The following is an 18,301-nucleotide window of genomic DNA, read 5'->3' on the forward strand; positions in this document are numbered from 1 at the left end:
CAACATGCAACCTTGACATCAACATGGTAAGTTAGTCCTTAGTAGGTTACGTGACACTAAAAGGGACTTGTCAGAGTTTGCAGCTAAACAATCTGGGAGTGAACTGGTGTGTCAGGGCTGAAGCATCTGTGAAATTAAGAGTCCAGAAGAGCTGGACCTCCCTGCCCCAGGGTTTAGTGCCAGAGAGGTCAAGCTTGGAGCTAATCTTGTGCTCTGGGTTAGGAGCTTGTGCCTTAAGTCAGCAGGAAATAGGGTAACAGTTGTTGGGGAAGTGTACAGGTGAGTGGGTTCAGTCTAACCTACCTGTCCTGGGCCAGCAGCTTTAGGATGCAACAGCTCAAAGAAAAAAAGACAAGTTTGCAAGTTTAAAGCCGTTGCAGACGTGGATTCCTGGCAGCTCCCTCAGTCCTGTGCTGGATGTGTACAGGGCCTGTCCCAGCTGCAGGCTCTGGCAGCAGTTTGGCAGCACAGCTGGCACACCAGTACCCAGCGGGATTTACACCTGGAACAGCTGACTGGGAACAGGAGGACTCACCTGTACAGCTACAGGGGCCCTGGGTGTTTGCTGTGCACACTCAGGGGGGCTGGGTTGGCTGCCTGGAGGTGCCTCCACTGCTCTGGAGTTTGGCACCTTGGGCAGTTCGTGCTGATCCCTGCCCTGCACAGGCAGGGCCCCACCACTGCCCCCACCCCTGCACAGGGCAGGGGACAAGCAGAGCTCGAGCTGCAAGTGCCCCCTGTCACCCCTCTGCTCCTGGCCAGGCTGGCAGAGGGAGCATCACCCAGAGCGTTCCCCCCTCCCAGCCATGCAGTGGAAGTAAAGCAATGCCTGAAATCTTCTGGTTTCACATCCCTTCTCCTCAGGCCAGCCCCGGGGGTGGGCAGCCCCACAGAGCTGCCCAGGTGGCAGGCACGGTGTTGGAGCCAAAGTCATGTCACAGTTTGGAGTAAGAGAAACCCAGTAGGCACAAGCTTGTCGAAAGCCACATCTTGAAAACTTGAGTTGGTGACAGTAACCCAAAGAGATTTTAATGATGAATACTTGCAGAAATGAGAACAAACATATGTAGTCCACTACTTCAGAGCTGCTTGTGATCATGTTGGGCCAGGCTTCTCCGTGAGCTCTGCTGAACTTCTGGATCAGACCTGGACATTTGGAACTGTCCCTCAGAGGTGTGGAGTGGCCGAGGCAGGGCTGTGACTCGTGCACTCCCCTCCACCCAGTCAAAGCTTCTCATCTGTCATTTCTAGGAACTGAGCGTACACATCCCTTGAGCATTCCCCTTTTTGGTTGAATAAGAACTTGTAGTAGCTGCCATCTGCACATATTGCTGCAACACAAACAAGCAGAGTCAGCTGGGCCTGTGCCTTTCTGTTCTTCAGCTACAGCACAACCCTCCCTTCAGGCTCACAGAGCACCCAGAGATGCTCTGGAGAGACCTGACAGCCACCAGCCCTGGTCTGCACAGGCTGTGCCAGCCTTGTGCCTCCCTCCCTGGGCAGTGGGAGCAGCCAGAGCTGACAGGAACACTCAGCAGAGGGTTCCCTCCAGCTCCAAACCAGTGTAGTTCAAACCCTGGCTCTCCAGCCAGAACCTGGGGACTCCTCCATCACTCACCTATGACAGCGTTTGGCTCTGTTCCAAAGGCACAAATGCACGGAGAGCCTGAGGGAACCTGGAATTTGGAAAAGCTCCATTTGGAACTGAAGTATTTGGGGAGAAAGGTGGCAGAGGCCAAACTGAAAGAGAGAAAAAAAAATAACAGCTTAGTATGGTGTTGAGTGGATTCAGAACTGCTGGAGTGACTGAACAAGATAAAAGGCTCACACTATTTTTGACTAGCTTTTTATAATCTTTTACCAAGTACCAGGTAACCTGGACAATTCCCCTTCTTGGCAAGGGGGACCCTACAACTACCTTTACGTTTTTAAGTGACTGGAAAAACTGCCAAAGGATTGATTTTTAGTAGAGGGATGTGTCCACAAGGTATGTTCATGCTGAGATCCACTAACACCCAACCTGACCCTCTGCTGGAATTCTGCAGCTCCACAAGGGACAGCAGGAACTTGGCAGTTTAACTACAGAGCCCTAAATCTGCAGCTTCACTCCAGCCCAGCAGATCAATCTTGCTGCCTCCAGCAGTGCAGGGATTTGCTACTGAGTGACAACCAGTGTTTTAAATGCTATTAAAAGCTCAAGGACACCCCCCTGGCTTCAGAAAGGCTCAATCCCTACCTTGACTGCTTATTTCTTTTAGGGTCTTCTGCAGCAAAGATGTGGACTGTGCCGTGGTCGCTGGAGACGCAGATGAGGGAAGCATCCTGATTGAAGTTAATACTGCAGAGAACACAGAATGCTGCAGGATCCCTCCTGGGACAGACCCACAGCCCCTGGCACACACAGTTCTGCTGCTGCAGTTGCCCACAGCAGCTGCCAGCCTGGTCTGGGGTGGGAACAGCTCCTCTCTGTAAGAGCTGGGGCTCCCCTGATCCAGGGCTGCCTTGGGATGAACAGCCCAAATCCCTCAATCCAGGGCTGCCTTGGGATGAACAGCCCAAATCCCCCAATCCAGGGCTGCCTTGAGATGAACAGCCTGCACTGGGAACAGGGTCTGGAGTGGCAGGAGCAGCAGGACTCCCTGACATGGACACCATGGGCGTGGGCCACTCTGACACTTCTGGAAGAAAAGGAGCTCTGCTCCAAGGAGTGGGCAAAACGTGTAACATTCCTACCCCAGATGGGGCTTGGAAGAGGAGAGGGAGTTTCCCTGCTCCTGGCAGAGTCACACCTCTTTCCTGGGCACTCCCCTCACAGCAGGATGTGAAGCCCCACCCTGCCCCAAGCCCTCCAGTCCCTGGGCAGTGTTCAAATGCATCAGGGCCCTCCCAGTGTCTGTGTAAGTTCAGCATCCCCAGCTCCCACCTGTGCTGGGCAGGGGCACAGCCTGGCACCACACACGGTGCTGTCCCAGCCCCTGCTCCCTGTGCCAGGCTCCACCACACCTCCCAGCTCCCTCCCCTCCCCAGCAGTGAGTCCAGAGCAGCCCTGGGCCCTGTGAGGGCTCTGTGTGCCCAGGAAGCACCTCTGTGCTCAGCACAGCACCTGCACATCCCAGTACATTGGCCATCCCAGTGTATTGGACATACCAGTAGATATTGGCTGCCTGTGATCCTCGACGTAGCTCCTGGATTAAATGCCCTGACGAAGTATCAAATATCCTTATAAGGGTCCCCTTGAAAAGGAATCAAGCCTTGTGTTAGGAAAGGCAGAAGACTCTCTTTACATCTGTGAATGCAGCCCAAAACTCTGTCTGTCTGACCAGTATGTCCCTGCACACACCTCTGGGGGTTTTCTTGCTAGATTTGAGAACCTGTTTTAATTTTGGAGAAGAACATTGACTGCCCCCACACCAGCCCCACAGTGTTACAGTTCTGTGGTGCACAACCTTGTCACTTAGCTCCTCAGCTCAAGTTTCTTTCAGCTCTTTTCTAAAGCACCAGCACAGCCCTGGCCTTGGTTGGCAGACCCTGGAGTGTGCCCAGGCTCTGGGAGTCACTTCTGCCTTGCTCCCCCAGTCAGTGCTGCCATTTTCAGTGCTACTGTGCAATTCTTTCCCACAAATTATAATCAGGCTGTGGCTGACTTGTCTTAGAATTAATTCAGAGGCTGTCCATCATCACCTGCAGTCCTGTTACACGCCTGGTTAACAGCTGCAGCTCTGCAGTCACACACCAGGAGGTAACAGAACCCAGCAGAGAAAGATTTGGTAAACTCAGCTTAGTTTTGATTTAAGAGACAGGCTTGGGATGTTTGCTGACTGTGCTCAGACTCCCTTGGAAAATAAAAGCTGTTTGAACTTTTTTTCTGTACAAAACAAGGAACATCCTGATACAAATGCAGCAGATAATGAGTCTATTTAGCAATGGAGTTGGCAGCTTTAAGAACTCTGTTTAGAAGACATGCAGCCATTGAGCTTAGTTAGGAGAGACTGTGGCTGCACTTTCTTTTTTTAAGCTGTTTGAGTGACAGGCTGGGCAGTAGAAACTGTTCAAAGGAGAGACTTGTTGGATTCATTTGGCTTTTCCTTGAGAAACTCCATTCATTTGAGTGGAAGAAGGCAACAAGTGCTCCTCTTGCCTCAGGGAGATGGGTCCATCTGCCTGACATTCCTTTGGGAGATGAAGGGCCCTGGCAGCCCTCCCAAGGGTTCCCAGGGAGAGGGCAGGTCTGTCACCATTTGAGCTGCAGCCTAACCTGAGGTTTTTGTCAGTGTGTTGTGCTCTTTAGTCCCACAGGGGTGCACACACCATTTCAGAAGGAGGGGGGCAGCCACCCTCTCCTGCTCTGCACCAGGGGCTAAGCCCTGGCAGAACAAAGCCCTCTGGCAGGACAGACCTGTCTGCAAGCATTTCTTTAGCCAGTGGGTGTGAAGTGAGTTTAAGAAGAAAATAATAAAGGTGAAAGAATACAAATAAGATTCTCCCCCTGCTTTTTAAAAAAATTAACAGTATCTGTTGAAGAACACAGGAAAGCTGTGAGCTGCTTGGGCCAGGCTTCTGTCACTGAAGAGTCACTGCTCCAGTCAGCTAAAACATAAGCACTACCTCAGGCACAGCCCTTGGCTGTTGGTGTCTGGGGATCCCAGAGCAGCAGTGAAGATAAAGGGAATGCACATTCCAGGGACAAATTTCCCCGGTAGGTATTTCTCTGTCTTTCCTACGGAGGATGTGACTTCCTCTTTGTGACACTGGAACACACAGTAGGTCAGAGGCAGGGACATCACTCTTACTTTTTCTGATGCTGTTGCAATTCTTGTTCCCTGCAGGTTTAAAGCAATACAGCTCAAGACTCCTTCGTGGGCTGGGATGTCCACGGGAGGCTTCTCCGTGTTGGCCAAATCCACGATCTGCACGTGCCCCGTGTGTGTCCCAGGAAATGCAAGAAGAGAATTATTACTATTTGGACAAAGGACACAGAGACCTGAAAGACACACACACACACACAAAAAAAAAAAAGAGAATAACTGGATTATTTCCATAAACCAACGTTTTCAAATGTAAGTTTCTAAAATACCAGTAATTTCACAATAAGCAAACAGACATGGAGCAAGTCAGAATCTCATCTGAATGGCTGGTGCAGGATCCCAAAACATGACCCATCCATGAGTGCAGAGCACAGTGAAGCAGGGGAGTAGCATAATTTTAACTTGCTCCTATCACTTTGTTTCAAAGTTATCTAGTTGTGGTTATCCAGAATCTGGGTGTTTTCAGAGATCAGCTCCATCAGCCCATCACAGCAAAGCCATTTAAAAAAGAAGTTATTAAGTCTCCTTAGTGGCTCAGAAAGGGTAAGAGTTTATCAGAGGTGATATCTGAGTTTCTGCTCCATCCTGATGATTATTAGTAATTCCTGTTTGAACTTAGTTCTTACAGCACTGGCACTTTTTCCTTTGTAATATTTTGTGGCCCACTTAAGGTAAATCACACCAATCCCACGTCCTGCTGATGCCAAATGAATTCCTGCAACCTCAGCACAAGAAACAACCTCCTTCTCCTGCATTCCCTGCCTGTCAGTCAGTCAGGGGGCTGGAGCTGCATTCCATGTTTGCTTCAGAGTCCCAAAGATGGGGACTCCAATCCCAAATAACCTCCTGGCAGAGAAGAAACCTTCTTGATGTCCAAGTTGATCCTCCCCATCCATTGAGCACGGCCAGCACCTCTTGTTGCATGGTGTGGCACTGCCAAAGTGTTTGCAATGATGCACTTTGTGTTTATAATTAAGCTTTCAGCACAAAATACATCCAGTTCCCATGTTCTCTTACAGAAATCACATCTATAAATGAGTGCAGGAAACAGCTTTTCTGGGCCAAGTCTTTATAAATTCTAATAACCATTTTATAAACAAAAGCATCTCCAAAGGGCACAACTGCAGTGCAGTAAGTGTTTAATGACTTCTAAAGAACTGAGTGAGGCAGCTGAAGATAAATGGCACGTCAAGGACAGAATAAACTTGTTTCCATCCCCCAGCCCACATGCAGAACTAACCTTTAGGGTTGTAGCAGGTTTCAAAGACGTGCAGCTGGTGGGGATTGTGTGTGAACGTGAAAACTTTAATCATCGAGTCCAAGACGACCACAATTCTGAAACAGAGCAGAAGTTCCTGGGACTTGGGGTGGGTAAAACAGGGACACAGACATTCATTCAGACCTGCAAAGGCTTTCAAGTGATTTAATAGCCATGTTCTTCCTGCCCTCCCCCGCAACAGACTCCCAGCCTTGCAAAAACCACACAAGGATAAGCCTGCAAAGTACTTTGATGCAGCCCCTCCGCCCACGCACACACAGACTCCAGCTGTTCACAGCTGCTCCTGCTCCAGGGAGCTGCTGGAATTCCCTTCACACTCCTCCAGACCCAGAAAAGCAGCCAGCAGGAGCCACAGGAGAACATTTCCCTGCATTAGGGGGCTGGGAAGTCTCACAGGCTTTTCACCAAGGTTTCACATCCCAGTATACTCGGCCTGTGATCTGTTTACACCCAACACTTGCTCCAAAAGCCTGTTTTACCTGTAATTGCTGAGGCTACAGCAGGATCTTTTTCTTTCTACAAGCAGCTGGAACCAAGAGCACAAAGCCACCCTTAGCTTTTGGACCCCTCTGTTTCACCCACCTGTCCCTTCGCAGCTTCACTGCTTTGACTTCTGTAGAAAACTCGATCTCAATGACAGTCTTCTTCTTCAGGTCATCCCAGATCATGACTAGAACAGTGCAGAGGTTGTGTTAAACCATCAAGGCAGATCCAAAGATCCACACTGTCTCCCTGATAACAGCCTCCAGTTCCCCAGAAGGCCGACCAAGAGGGGCACCCCATGGCTAAGCAGCTGCAGATGGACACCCTGCAAACCTTGAGCCACCACATATCAACCCCCTCGAGCAGGCAGGAGCTGCAAACTCCAACCACAAAAACTGACTATAAAAATACAACTTTCTAAAGAAAAGCAGCTTTTTTTTTTGTTTGCTCTGAGGGTTATCAAAGAAATAATGCAGCAGTTGGAAAAAAGCAGCATATTTTCTTACAAATCTTTCCAGCCTAGGAGGTTCCCCCTGAGGCTGCTGGGACGGAGCCTCCTTGCAAAGCTCACCATGAGAAGGTCAGGGGGTCTCTGAGACCTGTCACTGCAGGTACCAGCCTGTTCCTGCTGCCACAGCAGTGGTGTGACTCCCTGCCCCACGGTGACTTAGACCTGCTGCAACACCCCCTCACCCTTCAGGACACCCCCTGCCAGCCCAGTGGATTTGGGAGCTCTGGGCAGTGTCACACAGGCCAAGGCAGATGTTTGCAGGGTCCCTCCCTGGAGCTCACCTTTGTTGGGTGGGTACTTGGGCTTCTTTCCTCCACCCACCAGTGCTAAATAGTTGCAACGAAACAACATTTCCACGTGGCCAACGCCACCTTCTACAAACTCTGGAAGACAAATATTTTATTTAGAAGTGTCAGAACCTGTTAAAAGGCCATCTAGTTTTTACCACTGTTACAAGAAAAGCTCCTATTATCCAGCACATCTCCCAGGCACCTGAGAAGAACAGCATCTTCCTACCCTGGCTGCCCTTAAAAACCAGAGGAGGTAAATTCCATGAAAGTTCCTCACACTGGAGCAGTAAAATCCTGGATTTCATATAAGCCCCTGTGGTTTCTTCAACAGCACTTCTGAGTGCTGTGTTTCCTTCCTGAAGAGTTTTGGACACTACCCCCTTCTGCACCACATCCTCCTCTTGACTCCATAAAGCATTTGAAGCAGGATGGCACATTTTGCTATGAAAAGGGATTATCATCATGACAAAAAGGCCTAAAATATTTACAAGTGATAACCTGGTGTCCTAGTTAGGACAGCTGAGATCAGTTCATCATGGTGGGTGTAACCCAAAACTGTATTCTATAGCCTTCCATGTCATTTCCCAGAAACTAGACTATTGTTGTCAATAGACTATTCGCACCCTCTGCCCATAGAGCATGGTGGGTGTAACCCAAAACTGTATTCTATAGCCTTCCATGTCATTTCCCAGAAACTAGACTATTGTTGTCAATAGACTATTCGCACCCTCTACCCATAGAGCCTGACTCCTCAGGCTATAAACTAGGTGTTAAGAGGCCTGTGAGATAGGAGGATGTTTCTGTCCTCACACCCTTTGTGAACTCCCCGCCCTGAGGGGAGTACCAAGCATTCCTGCCTGAACTGGAGGATATATAATCTTGGAGTTTTGGAACATTTTTTCAACCCACTCGTGGGATCCAGAGGACGGCTGCATCTCATCGCTCTCAACCAGACTTAGACCACCACTGGACTGCGATCACCAGTTCTGGCCAGACTGCAGCAGCTCTCCCACCAGCAGGTTCTTCCCCTCTCCCTTTACTTTGGACTCAAACAGGGCCCAAGGAACACCACTTTGTTCAGGCCCCAGGGTACTGGGTTATACATTTGGGTTTTTGTGGGTTGAGACCAATTGTTTGTTTGTATTATTGTACTTACTGTATTATTTTAATAAATTGTTATTCTGACTTATAATCTCTCCTTTGAGTTGGGTTCATTCCCCCTGCTGGTTAACTTTTAAACCAGCACACCTGGGACAGTTTGAGAGCGTGCAGTGTGTCCTGAATCTGTGTTAGAGCACTGAATGATTATCTGCACAGTTCTGAGGGGCACTGCTTGGATGGGAACATCATGGAACTCCTGGATGTAGGGGGTTGCAACAGTTAAGACTTGGTTTCATGTTGGGTTACAGAGAACAATCAAATAGACAACTCCAGCTGGGACCATCTCAGGCAGGTTTAAATCTCCAGGAATGATGAACAGGATCTCTCTGTGTACCTACCCAGCCAGCTCAGTGTGAGTGCTCAGAATCCACAGGGAAAAAGCAATCTGACTCATAAGAAACTTTTCACCACAGGAGTCCTGGAATTATCTCCATCCAGAGCTACTGGCAGGGAGAGTTTTGACAAGGCACTCCACAGGACTGCAGGCTGAGTCCTGATCCTTTGAGCACACTGTCACAGGTGACAGTCCCAAGGCATGTTGCTTATGGAGGAATTTACTGTTAAGAGTAGAAAATAGTTTTGGCCACGTGAACAGTGACTAAAATCCTTTACAGCAGTAGAAAGTGAAAGTGTGCCTGGTTTCATAGGAATTGCTTATTTAAGTACATTTTTCCTCTTATTAAATCCCTTTTATCACCACAAGCTGGAAGTGCTGGGAAACCTGTTTAGCAACTCAATTCTATATTTAGGGTTAGAATCACATGGCTGGGTTTCAGTTTCCCCTATTTTGACTTGGGTTTGTTTGCTTTCTGATAAAAAAGCCCCACTGTTAATACAGCTCATCTGCTGATTTCTGTTCAAGCATGAGGGAGTACCTTTACTGCATTAAGATCCTCCCAAATTTTTTAGGCATCCAGAGAAGGCAGGATGTAGAGTATTAGAGGTCTGAGCTCTCAGTGCTCTTGCAGACAATACTCTGGGTATGAGAAATGTTATGCTCAGATCTCCAGGAAAAGGGCTGGAGTTTTACTGCCACACTGGATCATCCAGATCACCACAGGAGAAAGGAACAACTACTGATGGTGCATAACTGCTGCAGGGAGTGACTCCTGCTCAGGGATAACCAACTCCTCTCCTCCTCAGGGCTACAAACATCAGCAAGAGCCAACTCAACTCTGTTATAGGTGAGACAAATCCCTCATCAGCCAGTTGTGCAAATTAACAGCACTGAGACATCTGACTGAGCAGTGGCACAAGTGAAAGCCCTTCCTGGGGCTTTATCCAAAGCCTTCCAGGGATGGAGCAGTGAAAGCTGAGCAAGAACCAGTCACACAAAAAAGGAGGAGGCTGAGCTTCCAACCAGAACAGCACAGTGGAGTAAGTGCTTTACCTTGTTTCTCTTTTTCTTTGAGAGGATCTGCATTATAAACTCGGAATCCATTTTCCATTCCACATGCAAAGCATCCTGTGGTAAAAAGCACACATATATACACATATATATATAGTAACTGCCAGATACACTCGAGAAGGAAGCAAGAGCCAGAGGGTTAGGAGAGCATTACTGCCAACTGCATTGTTACACTCAAGCACTCACAGGCTCTGTCAGTGATGGCAAGTGAAAGCCCTTCAAAGGAGTTGTTCTCTGGCCTGGTGCAAAGGTCTCAGTATTGTTTTTAGACAGGTAAGAAAACAATGGAAGGAAAGGAAACCTATTCCCAACCCACCTGTATCCTATGCCATGTGCTACAGAGGGAAGGAAATCAGCATTTTAATGTTTATGGTCCAACAGTCGTTATGAAGGAAACTCCCTCCTTTCTCAACAGATCTGAATTCACCCCACAATTATGACTCTGCTGTGGATGTTTCCAGAGCACAGAGCTCCTCAAACAGCTTTTCAGACTGTGCCAATGCCAATAATGACATGCCAATAGCTGAAGTCCAACCCAGAACATGAGTAGAACACTGATTAAAACATTCCCAGATTAAAACACTCTGGAAAATAACTGTAGTTACTTTTTCTTACAGAATTATGCATGTACCTCTTCAGTGGAATCCATCAAACTACCAATCTCCTGTCCTGCCCTTCCCCTGCTAAAGGAATGCAGGTACTGGTACCAAGAAATGCCAGTGTGAAGTCAGAGCAATGACAAGTCACCAAGGAGCAGCTGCTGTCACTGGCAGCAGCCTGACAGCAGGTTGGTTGCTACAAAATTTGTGTGCAATGTATCAAAAATCCAGTTAAAGATCTTTGAGGTACTGAACAGATGTTCCAATTACTCTGGTTCTGTTCTTATGCACTGCAATGATTAGAACCTCCCAAATAAAAACAGGAGCTCTGTCTAAACACGCCCCTTCCCCAAACTTGATACCCCCAAAATCCCAGGGTGTGTGGAGAAAGAAAACAAAATACACAAAAACCTACTCCCTCAACCCAAAAGATTCCCAGGTACAGCTTCACCCTGCCCAAGAGGTTGTAATAAATTAAGTGGTTAAAGTTCTTTACATACATAAACACACCCAGAGAGTGGCTAATGAGAATATAATAACTACAGCAAGATTAACAACCATATTAAATAGGCTTTTCCCTGACCCCTGCTCATTGCACCTCGTGCCCTCCCAGGTCTGCCCTGTCAGTGTGGTGCCCTGAACTCACAGCTCAACCAGCTGCTGCCCCGGGCAGGGCGTTACTGGGATAACCAGGGAGCAAACAGCAACGGAGACCTTTCCCTCTGCATAAAGCAGAGCTGCACAGGAGCTGTTCCTGGCAGCTGAGCCACAGAATCATTTCCCAGCAGCAGTTTTCTAACCCCACGTTGTATTTCCAGGATAAGGGGAAGGTGCTGAAGCTCCTCTGTAGTAAGAGAGCACTGTAAGGCTGGAGTTGTGCTGATCCCAGCAGCTCCCAACCACCCAAAGGGAGCATTCCTGATGCAATCACACCCAGACTTTACCCTTCCCGTAGCACCTCTCCAGCTTCTGCAGGGCCAAGCTCCTGACTAAGGCGTGGGCTGCTTCAGTGCCTTGGGAATGTCTCCATTTTTAACGGGAGACAACCCAGCAGCAGGTGGGGATGTGAGTAATGGTGAGATTCCATCCCTACCCACAGAGATGTGGAGCTCCCAGGCACGGAAACCCCTGAGTCAAACAGGAGAGAAAAACACACAGGAAGATGATCCCTGCTCCTCCTTCAATCCCAGGTTACAGGAGCAGCTTTGGAGCTCAGGGATTCCCATCTGATCTCAGTGTTACCAGTGGGATCACAAATTTGACAGTTGCAGCTTGTGAGCCCTTCTCTGTGAGAGAGCTGGAAGGGGCTGAGAGGAGGCAACACTTCCTTAGGCTCACTGCCTTCCATGGATGATGACCTCCCACCTCAGGAAGGGACAGATGTGCTGGCCAAGTGCCACTGACAGAAGATAACCCGGATTTTTTTTTTTTAAATGTCATTATTACAGAGTTATTGCCTCAACCTGCAGCTGTGCTCGTGCCAGCGAGGCCACAGCGAGTTTTGTTCCTCAAAATCCACAGAAAAAAGAAGAGTTAAATTAATGCCCAGCCTAGGAGATGCCACAAGCTGAAGGCAGTACCTTGGCCCAGAGAAGCCCACAGGATTCAGCAATGGCAGCAGTGGAGCCCAGGGAAGCAACGACAGCTGGCACAGCTCCTGCCATGGTGGTTTTCCTGGGCACAACAAATGTTGTCCAGAGCCACAAGAGAGAGCACAGAGCCCTACCAACACTGGGGGGTCCTACAGAGAAGCCTTCCAGCCCACTGGAGAGGAGCAAATGCATCGGCCACGTGTTTCAACATCAGAACAAACCCACCCTTCAGTTTTCAAACCAGCTTTTGGCTGCCACGGTGACAAAAGAGAAAAGTGTCAGCAAGTGACAGGTGCGCTGTCTGAGGTGGTCCCTTGTGATGATGTTTTGTCTGTTCATTTCTGAGAAGCACTTTAGTCCTCTGAAAGCATTGGAAAAGGGCCTGGAATCAGGAGCACACGGCTGAGTATTCACACAACCAACAAGCCCTTCCCTTTCCTTGTGTTACAGTTTCAATTGAAAACCCCAAAGTGGCAAAGGCACCCACCTAAAAAGGGCATCACTCCAACAGAAGGGGGGAGGCTCATGGCAGAGCAACTTTCTCCCTGCTCTGTCAGGGAGGTTCAACACCCGAGAGACTTCTCAGATGGTTCCTCCTGCTCTCCCATCCTCGTGGGATTGGCCAGTGTTAAATTGGTAAGGAATTAGGTTATTGTGACAATCCATGAGACACCCACAGAGTGAGCCCCAGCACTCCAGTGACTCATGTTCTATTCCCGGCAAGGAGAAGGAAGCAGGAGCTTTCCCTCCTCCCTGCTCTCCAAACATCACCTGCCCTAAACTAATAAAGTGTCAGTGTGACACCTGCAGTGCACACGTCATCATTCCTACCAGGAACAGCTCCAGGAGCTGCCAAATGGAAGCTAAATGTGTTTTTAATTCAAGGTTTTTTTGTCCCTCAATTGCCTGGCCAGGGGAGGTTGGATGGGATGTGAACACTGCCAGCTCTCACATTCCCAAGACAAATTCCTCATGGTACTTGGGATGTGTCTATTCAGAAAAAAAAGGGGTTATTTTGCATTTACTGCTACAAAATTTATGGAATCCTTTGCAACAATCAAGTTTTACACTAAAACAATGATCTAAAGGTATTTTTCTCTTACACAGCTCTCTGTATAACCCAGTTCCATCACAGCTCAAGCACCAAATATCACCACTCTGTTACAGACCCTGCAGATTTGAAATTCAGCTCATCCTCAAAAATCTTTTTCCATCTCTGTTGCAAAGACAAGAGCTGCTGAAAATCGGGCTGTTCTGTTCTTTTCAAGTCAATGGAGGAGCATTTAGAGAGCTGCAAAGACACTAACACCTCATCACCAGCTTGATGTGCTCCTGCCAAGATGTGACCAGAGGCGTTTGACTAAAATCAACACAATAATTCGTGTTTACACACGACTTCAACAGCGTCAGCAACAAGTAAAAGAGCTGCAGTCTATGGCAGAAGCTTCAAGACTGTCTTGGGCAAGAGTAATATTTGTTAAGGCAAAAGGATGTTACAAAATGATGAGCTTCTATTCCTTATTCCACCAAAATGACACGTACTCATCAGGCTGGTGCTATTTGTGTCTTGCAAAAGCAGAGATGAGGCACCTGCCACCCCTTTCTGGAGCAGGCCTTCCCTTCCCTTCCCTAACACAGGGAAAAGATAGACCAGGGATGCAGTGGGGATTTGCAACAGGACATGCATCTGTGCTTGCCTGAGTGTGATTAGTAGTGTTAACCACGACTTTTAAAATGCAAAGCAGGCAAAATCGGTGACACCCCTGGCTTTGAATGTCAAGTACTCACACCGGGGAAAGTCCATTCTGAGTCACCTTTCAGAGATGCAAGTCCCAAATAACCCCCGAGCTCAGGCTCCGACATTCGGGGGGCAGCCGAGCACAACCAGCCCCAACAATCCTGTCCTTGTGCTCTCCTCCACCCACCCACCCATCTCTGGGCGCTCACACGGCCGCGCCAGAGCCAAAACAACGGGACGACCATTACATTCTCCGGCCTCCCCGGCTCCGTCCGCCGCCCCCGCCGCAGCCCCAGGGGGCGAGCGGGACCCGGCACCGACGAGCCCCGGTCCCCACCCGCTGCCGGGAGCCGCCCCGGCCCCAGCCCGGCCCCGGGCGGTCCCGCGGCTGCCCGTGCCCGCAGCCCCGGCCCGGCCCCGCCTCACCGTGGTCCTGGTTGAAGCCGGCGTACAGCAGCCCGTTGCCGTGCGGGTTGGCCGGGAGCAGGTTCATGGCTCCGGCTCGGCCCCTTCGCCCTCGCCCGCCGCCCCTTACACCATGGCGGCGCCGCGGACCCGCCCGAACCGAGCTGGGCCGGGCCGAGCTGGGCCGAGTCCGAGTCCAGCCGAGCCGAGTCCAGCCGAGCCGAGCCCGCCTCAGCCGGGCCCAGCCTCAGACCGGACGCTGCTTCCGGCCCCGGCAGGCGGCGCTGCCGAGCGCCGAGCGCATCCACCCGCCCGCGGAGGAGCGCAGAGCAGTCGAGCGGCGCGGGAATGGCGGCGGGAGCGGTGGGGACGGACCGGGAGTGACCAGGACTGACCGCAGTGACCGGGACTGACCGCTGGGTCAGAGGGGAGGATGGGTGGCCTAGGGCAGCCCCCGGGCCCCTCCCAGCTTTGGAGGACTCTTTGGTAGAAAACTCTCCCATCAAACGAGTGAAAGCAGAAGAATTGCAGTAGGAACGCGCTGAAATTGGGATGCCCTGACTTGGCAAAACCTCAGGCCCAACCAAACCCCAGACCCAACCACCAACGCCACAAATACGCCTCGGAAAGGTGGAAGTTCTCAGCACCCGAGGCCCTGAGCACTCCGGGTGGAGTTCAGGAGGAATTTTACTCCAAGCAAGACAATAGACCCGGTAGCCTGGGGAGGACCCTTCCAATCTGAGTTATTCCATGGCTGTAGGATGAGCTGAAGCGCAGCCTGGGCGTTCTCACCCCAACACCAGCCATTCCCCACCCCTCAGCTGTGTTCCCTCCTTCCCGTGCTCCTTCTATGCCTTCCCCGGCAGTGCCTGACGTTGTATCTCAGTTTGTGACCAGCTCTGTTGGGAATTGACCTCAGCTCTCAGCCCTGGAGCTCTGCACTGACAAGCTGTGACAGTATTTTTTCTATATTTTTTCTCAATATAAAATACAATAATGACACTGCATCTTTACAAGACTTCGTCTCCTCAGGCAGCCAAGAGACTGGGTGTATGAACCAACAAGCCCCTCTTTGCTTTTTTTAAATGTTCCCCTGTCCAGCTGCAGCCCCAGGCTTTCCTTACTCCATGTGGGATTGCTGCAGGAGTTACCAGGAGCGAGCAGTGCTGCTCCAGCCTTTATACCTCATCTTTATCCTGGCTGGCAGGAGGGACAGACTCTGCCCTCGGGGACACACATATCCATAATGCTCCCTCCAGCCAGGAATTCTTCCTGCACATCACATACAGAGAGGGCCCAAACCACTGCCTGCTGACTAAGGAGGCCAAAATTATAATTTGGAAGAAATAAACTCGTGTAGCAGCGTGCAAGGGACAGAATTCCATCCTGCTCCCAGACACCAGGCAAACAGCCAGAGCGCTCCCAAAGTCTGGATGTCTCCGACTCAGGTGTAACCCCTGGGAGCTGCTCTAGGCATGTTCTTACGGTTTGGAGATGTAGTTTCAATATTCCAGCACAGGCAGCCCAGCAGGTGGAGCCTGCTGATCATCCAGGGGTTGATCCCACGGGAATTCCTTCCAGCTGCACTCTGCTTTGCCGTTTAGGCCGTAACTGTGAGCACACTTGTTCTGATGGCACTTCTCTCTAAGTGCTGATGCATTAATTGCTCCAGGTCCTGGCATCACTTTGGCATTTTACTGGCTGGACTTCCCACACTCACAGATCTGTGGTCCAGGAGGAACATCACAGACACGAAACTTGGTGGTATCTCAGCAGTGAAAACAACAATAGGAAACCAGGATGAAGCTGCTCCAAAGGATTGTTGTTCCTGAGGAGGAGGAGTCACAAGATCCCTTCACATGTGGAGCACTTGGTGTGAGTTATTCTAAAGAAAGGATTTGTTTTCCAGAAACATTCATTTATTTAAATTTTAAATAGTGTTCTTCAAATCTTTTTCCTTTTACCACACTGTCTTTGGCATTTTTCTCCTGGAACTTTCTTGTGGAGTGGTATAAAATGTAATTAATATGTTTTCTACAGAAAAATAAGTATTTAACCCACAATTCCCCAAAGTATTAAGTAACACACCTAAACCTTTATCAAGTTGATTACATACAGTAATAGGACAAAACCTTGCTGGGTATGTGCTCTATACCTTGCTGGTATATGCAATGGCACAGAGAACTCCCCTCCCTCCCTCCAGTTCTTTCTGAGGAATCAGCACCATAAGTCAAGGTCAAGCCTTCCAGTGAATTAACTGGTCCCAGTCTGGCAGTAAATTAAAGCAACGGGTAATTTGACAAGATAATTTGCTTTCTACTATGACACATGATAGATTTGCATGAGGGGAAAAAAAAAAGTGAAACGAGAATATTCTAGGCAAACACGATCAAGAGATTGAAAAGAGGAGGATGGGAAGGAAAGGTAACTTAAATCCCCTTTTCCCAGATCCATTAGCTCAGTACTAAATCTGTCTGCAATGTTCTGCAGGCAGAATACGTTGGTATGGATGAGGCTCTTCAGTGTTGCCCTTTAAAAACATAAAGTGAGAGAATACACCACAATCATGAACCTTGAACTTAAAGGGCGAATATTCTGATGTTATGAACATGGCAGTGAAAGAAAGGGAGAAAAACATCTCCTTTTCTACTCTTTCAATGAGAGCAGTTTCACAACGAACACCTTTGCTGTTTAATGATCCTTCACTAGAACAGCATTTTTATTAGTATTTCCCTCTACTCACTGAGGACAACAGAAAAATAAAGGCTTAGGAGGAGAAATCCTATCACCTTCATCAATACATTCTGTGTATTAAAACATTTTGCCTAAACTCGAGCTCCACAATCAGCGTGGCACACGAAATCACCTGTGTGGGGTTTTACACCTGGGTAATTCCTCCTCCTTTCTGAAAAGTCTGTGCAGCAAGGTCCAGCCCTTCTTGTGCCTTGGTCCTGCCAGGGAGCCGCAGAAACCAGCAGGAACCGGCAGAAGCAGATGTTGTCATCTGTTGGTCTGATTCCTGGTGCACTAATTTAGCAGTTGAGAACCTGAGAAGCACTTTTAATATGGTCTGGGTATTATAGATATATTTCTCTCTCTCTATAAAATCCTGCTCTGGATGCTGCGAGTCCGGAGGGCCACAGGGCGCTTGTGCACGGGTGGGTGCGGAGCAGCTGCTGCCTCCCAGCCCTGCCGGCACAGACCCCTCACACTGGGAAAAGACCCCCCTTCACACCGGGGACAGACCCCCCCTCACAGTGGGAAAAGACTCCCCTTCACACCAGGGACAGACCCCCCTCACACCGGGGCAGACCCTCCCTCACAATGGGGACAGACCCCCCTCACACCGGGGACGGACCCCCCATCATAGCAGGGACAGCCCTCCCCTCACACCGGGGACAGATCTTCATCACAGTGGGGCAGAAGCTCCTCACACCGGCTACAGACCCCCCCTCACAGCGGAGACAGCCCTCCCATCACACCGGGGACAGCCCCCCATCGCTGTGGGGACACCCTCCCATCATACTGTGATGAGCGACAGACCCTCATCACAGCGGGGACAGACCCTCCCTCACAGCGGGAACACCCCCCTCAGACCAGGGACCGCGCGCCCTCACACCGGGGACAGCCCTCCCTCACACCGGGGACAGCCCTCCCTCACACCGGGGACAGCCCTCCCTCACACCGGGGACAGCCCTCCCTCACAGCGGGGACAGCCCTTCCTCACACCGGGGACAGCCCTCCCTCACAGCAGAGACAGCCCTTCTTCACAGCGGGGACAGACCTCACATCACAGCGGGGACAGCCCTTCCTCACAGCAGGGACAGACCCTCATGACAGCGGGGACAGACCCCACCGTGTCTCTCGCCGGGTCCCCGCCCGGCTCCTCCTCCTCCTCCTCCCTCCCCGCCCGGCGGACCCGCGGTTTAATCACATCCTTTTGAGGCGCAGCCCTGCATTTCGCGCCGCATCCCCCCGGCCCAGCGCCCGTGGCCATTCCTGAGGTTGCCTTCAGCCTCCCTCTAGTGGA

The 18,301-nt window shown here is 50.1% G+C and overlaps 1 protein-coding gene and 1 long non-coding RNA gene across 2 annotated transcripts; one reads left to right on the forward strand and one right to left on the reverse strand.

The window, feature by feature from the left end:
- Nucleotides 1-1,003: 1,003 nt before the first annotated feature.
- On the reverse strand, nucleotides 1,004-14,517 carry WDR45B (WD repeat domain 45B). The gene is made up of 10 exons (XM_051797547.1): nucleotides 14,293-14,517; nucleotides 9,920-9,994; nucleotides 7,360-7,461; nucleotides 6,667-6,754; nucleotides 6,046-6,140; nucleotides 4,791-4,981; nucleotides 3,148-3,233; nucleotides 2,237-2,338; nucleotides 1,619-1,740; nucleotides 1,004-1,331 (listed from the first exon to the last, which is right to left on the reverse strand). The coding sequence occupies exons 1-10, from the start codon at nucleotides 14,357-14,359 to the stop codon at nucleotides 1,225-1,227; spliced, it is 1,035 nt and encodes a 344-aa protein (XP_051653507.1). The 5' UTR covers nucleotides 14,360-14,517; the 3' UTR covers nucleotides 1,004-1,224.
- On the forward strand, nucleotides 4,940-12,403 carry LOC127475607 (uncharacterized). The gene is made up of 3 exons (XR_007906246.1): nucleotides 4,940-5,057; nucleotides 9,673-10,724; nucleotides 11,985-12,403. It is a non-coding gene; the product is annotated as an uncharacterized LOC127475607 (long non-coding RNA).
- Nucleotides 14,518-18,301: the final 3,784 nt, after the last annotated feature.

Source organism: Manacus candei, unplaced genomic scaffold, assembly GCF_025592945.1.
Source record: "Manacus candei isolate 608988 ecotype Guabito, Panama unplaced genomic scaffold, ASM2559294v1 h1tg000047l, whole genome shotgun sequence".
NCBI classification, from domain to species: Eukaryota; Metazoa; Chordata; class Aves; order Passeriformes; family Pipridae; genus Manacus; species Manacus candei.

Excerpts from the sequence above, each read along its gene's own strand:
- WDR45B (XM_051797547.1), bottom strand. The coding sequence starts at position 14,359 with ATGAACCTGCTCCCGGCCAACCCGCACGGCAACGGGCTGCTGTACGCC. Across the intron at positions 9,995-14,292 it reads CGGCTTCAACCAGGACCACG|GATGCTTTGCATGTGGAATG; the intron begins GTGAGGCGGGGC and ends TTTTTACCACAG. Across the intron at positions 3,234-4,790 it reads TTGCAACAGCATCAGAAAAA|GGGACCCTTATAAGGATATT; the intron begins GTAAGAGTGATG and ends TTCCTTTTCAAG.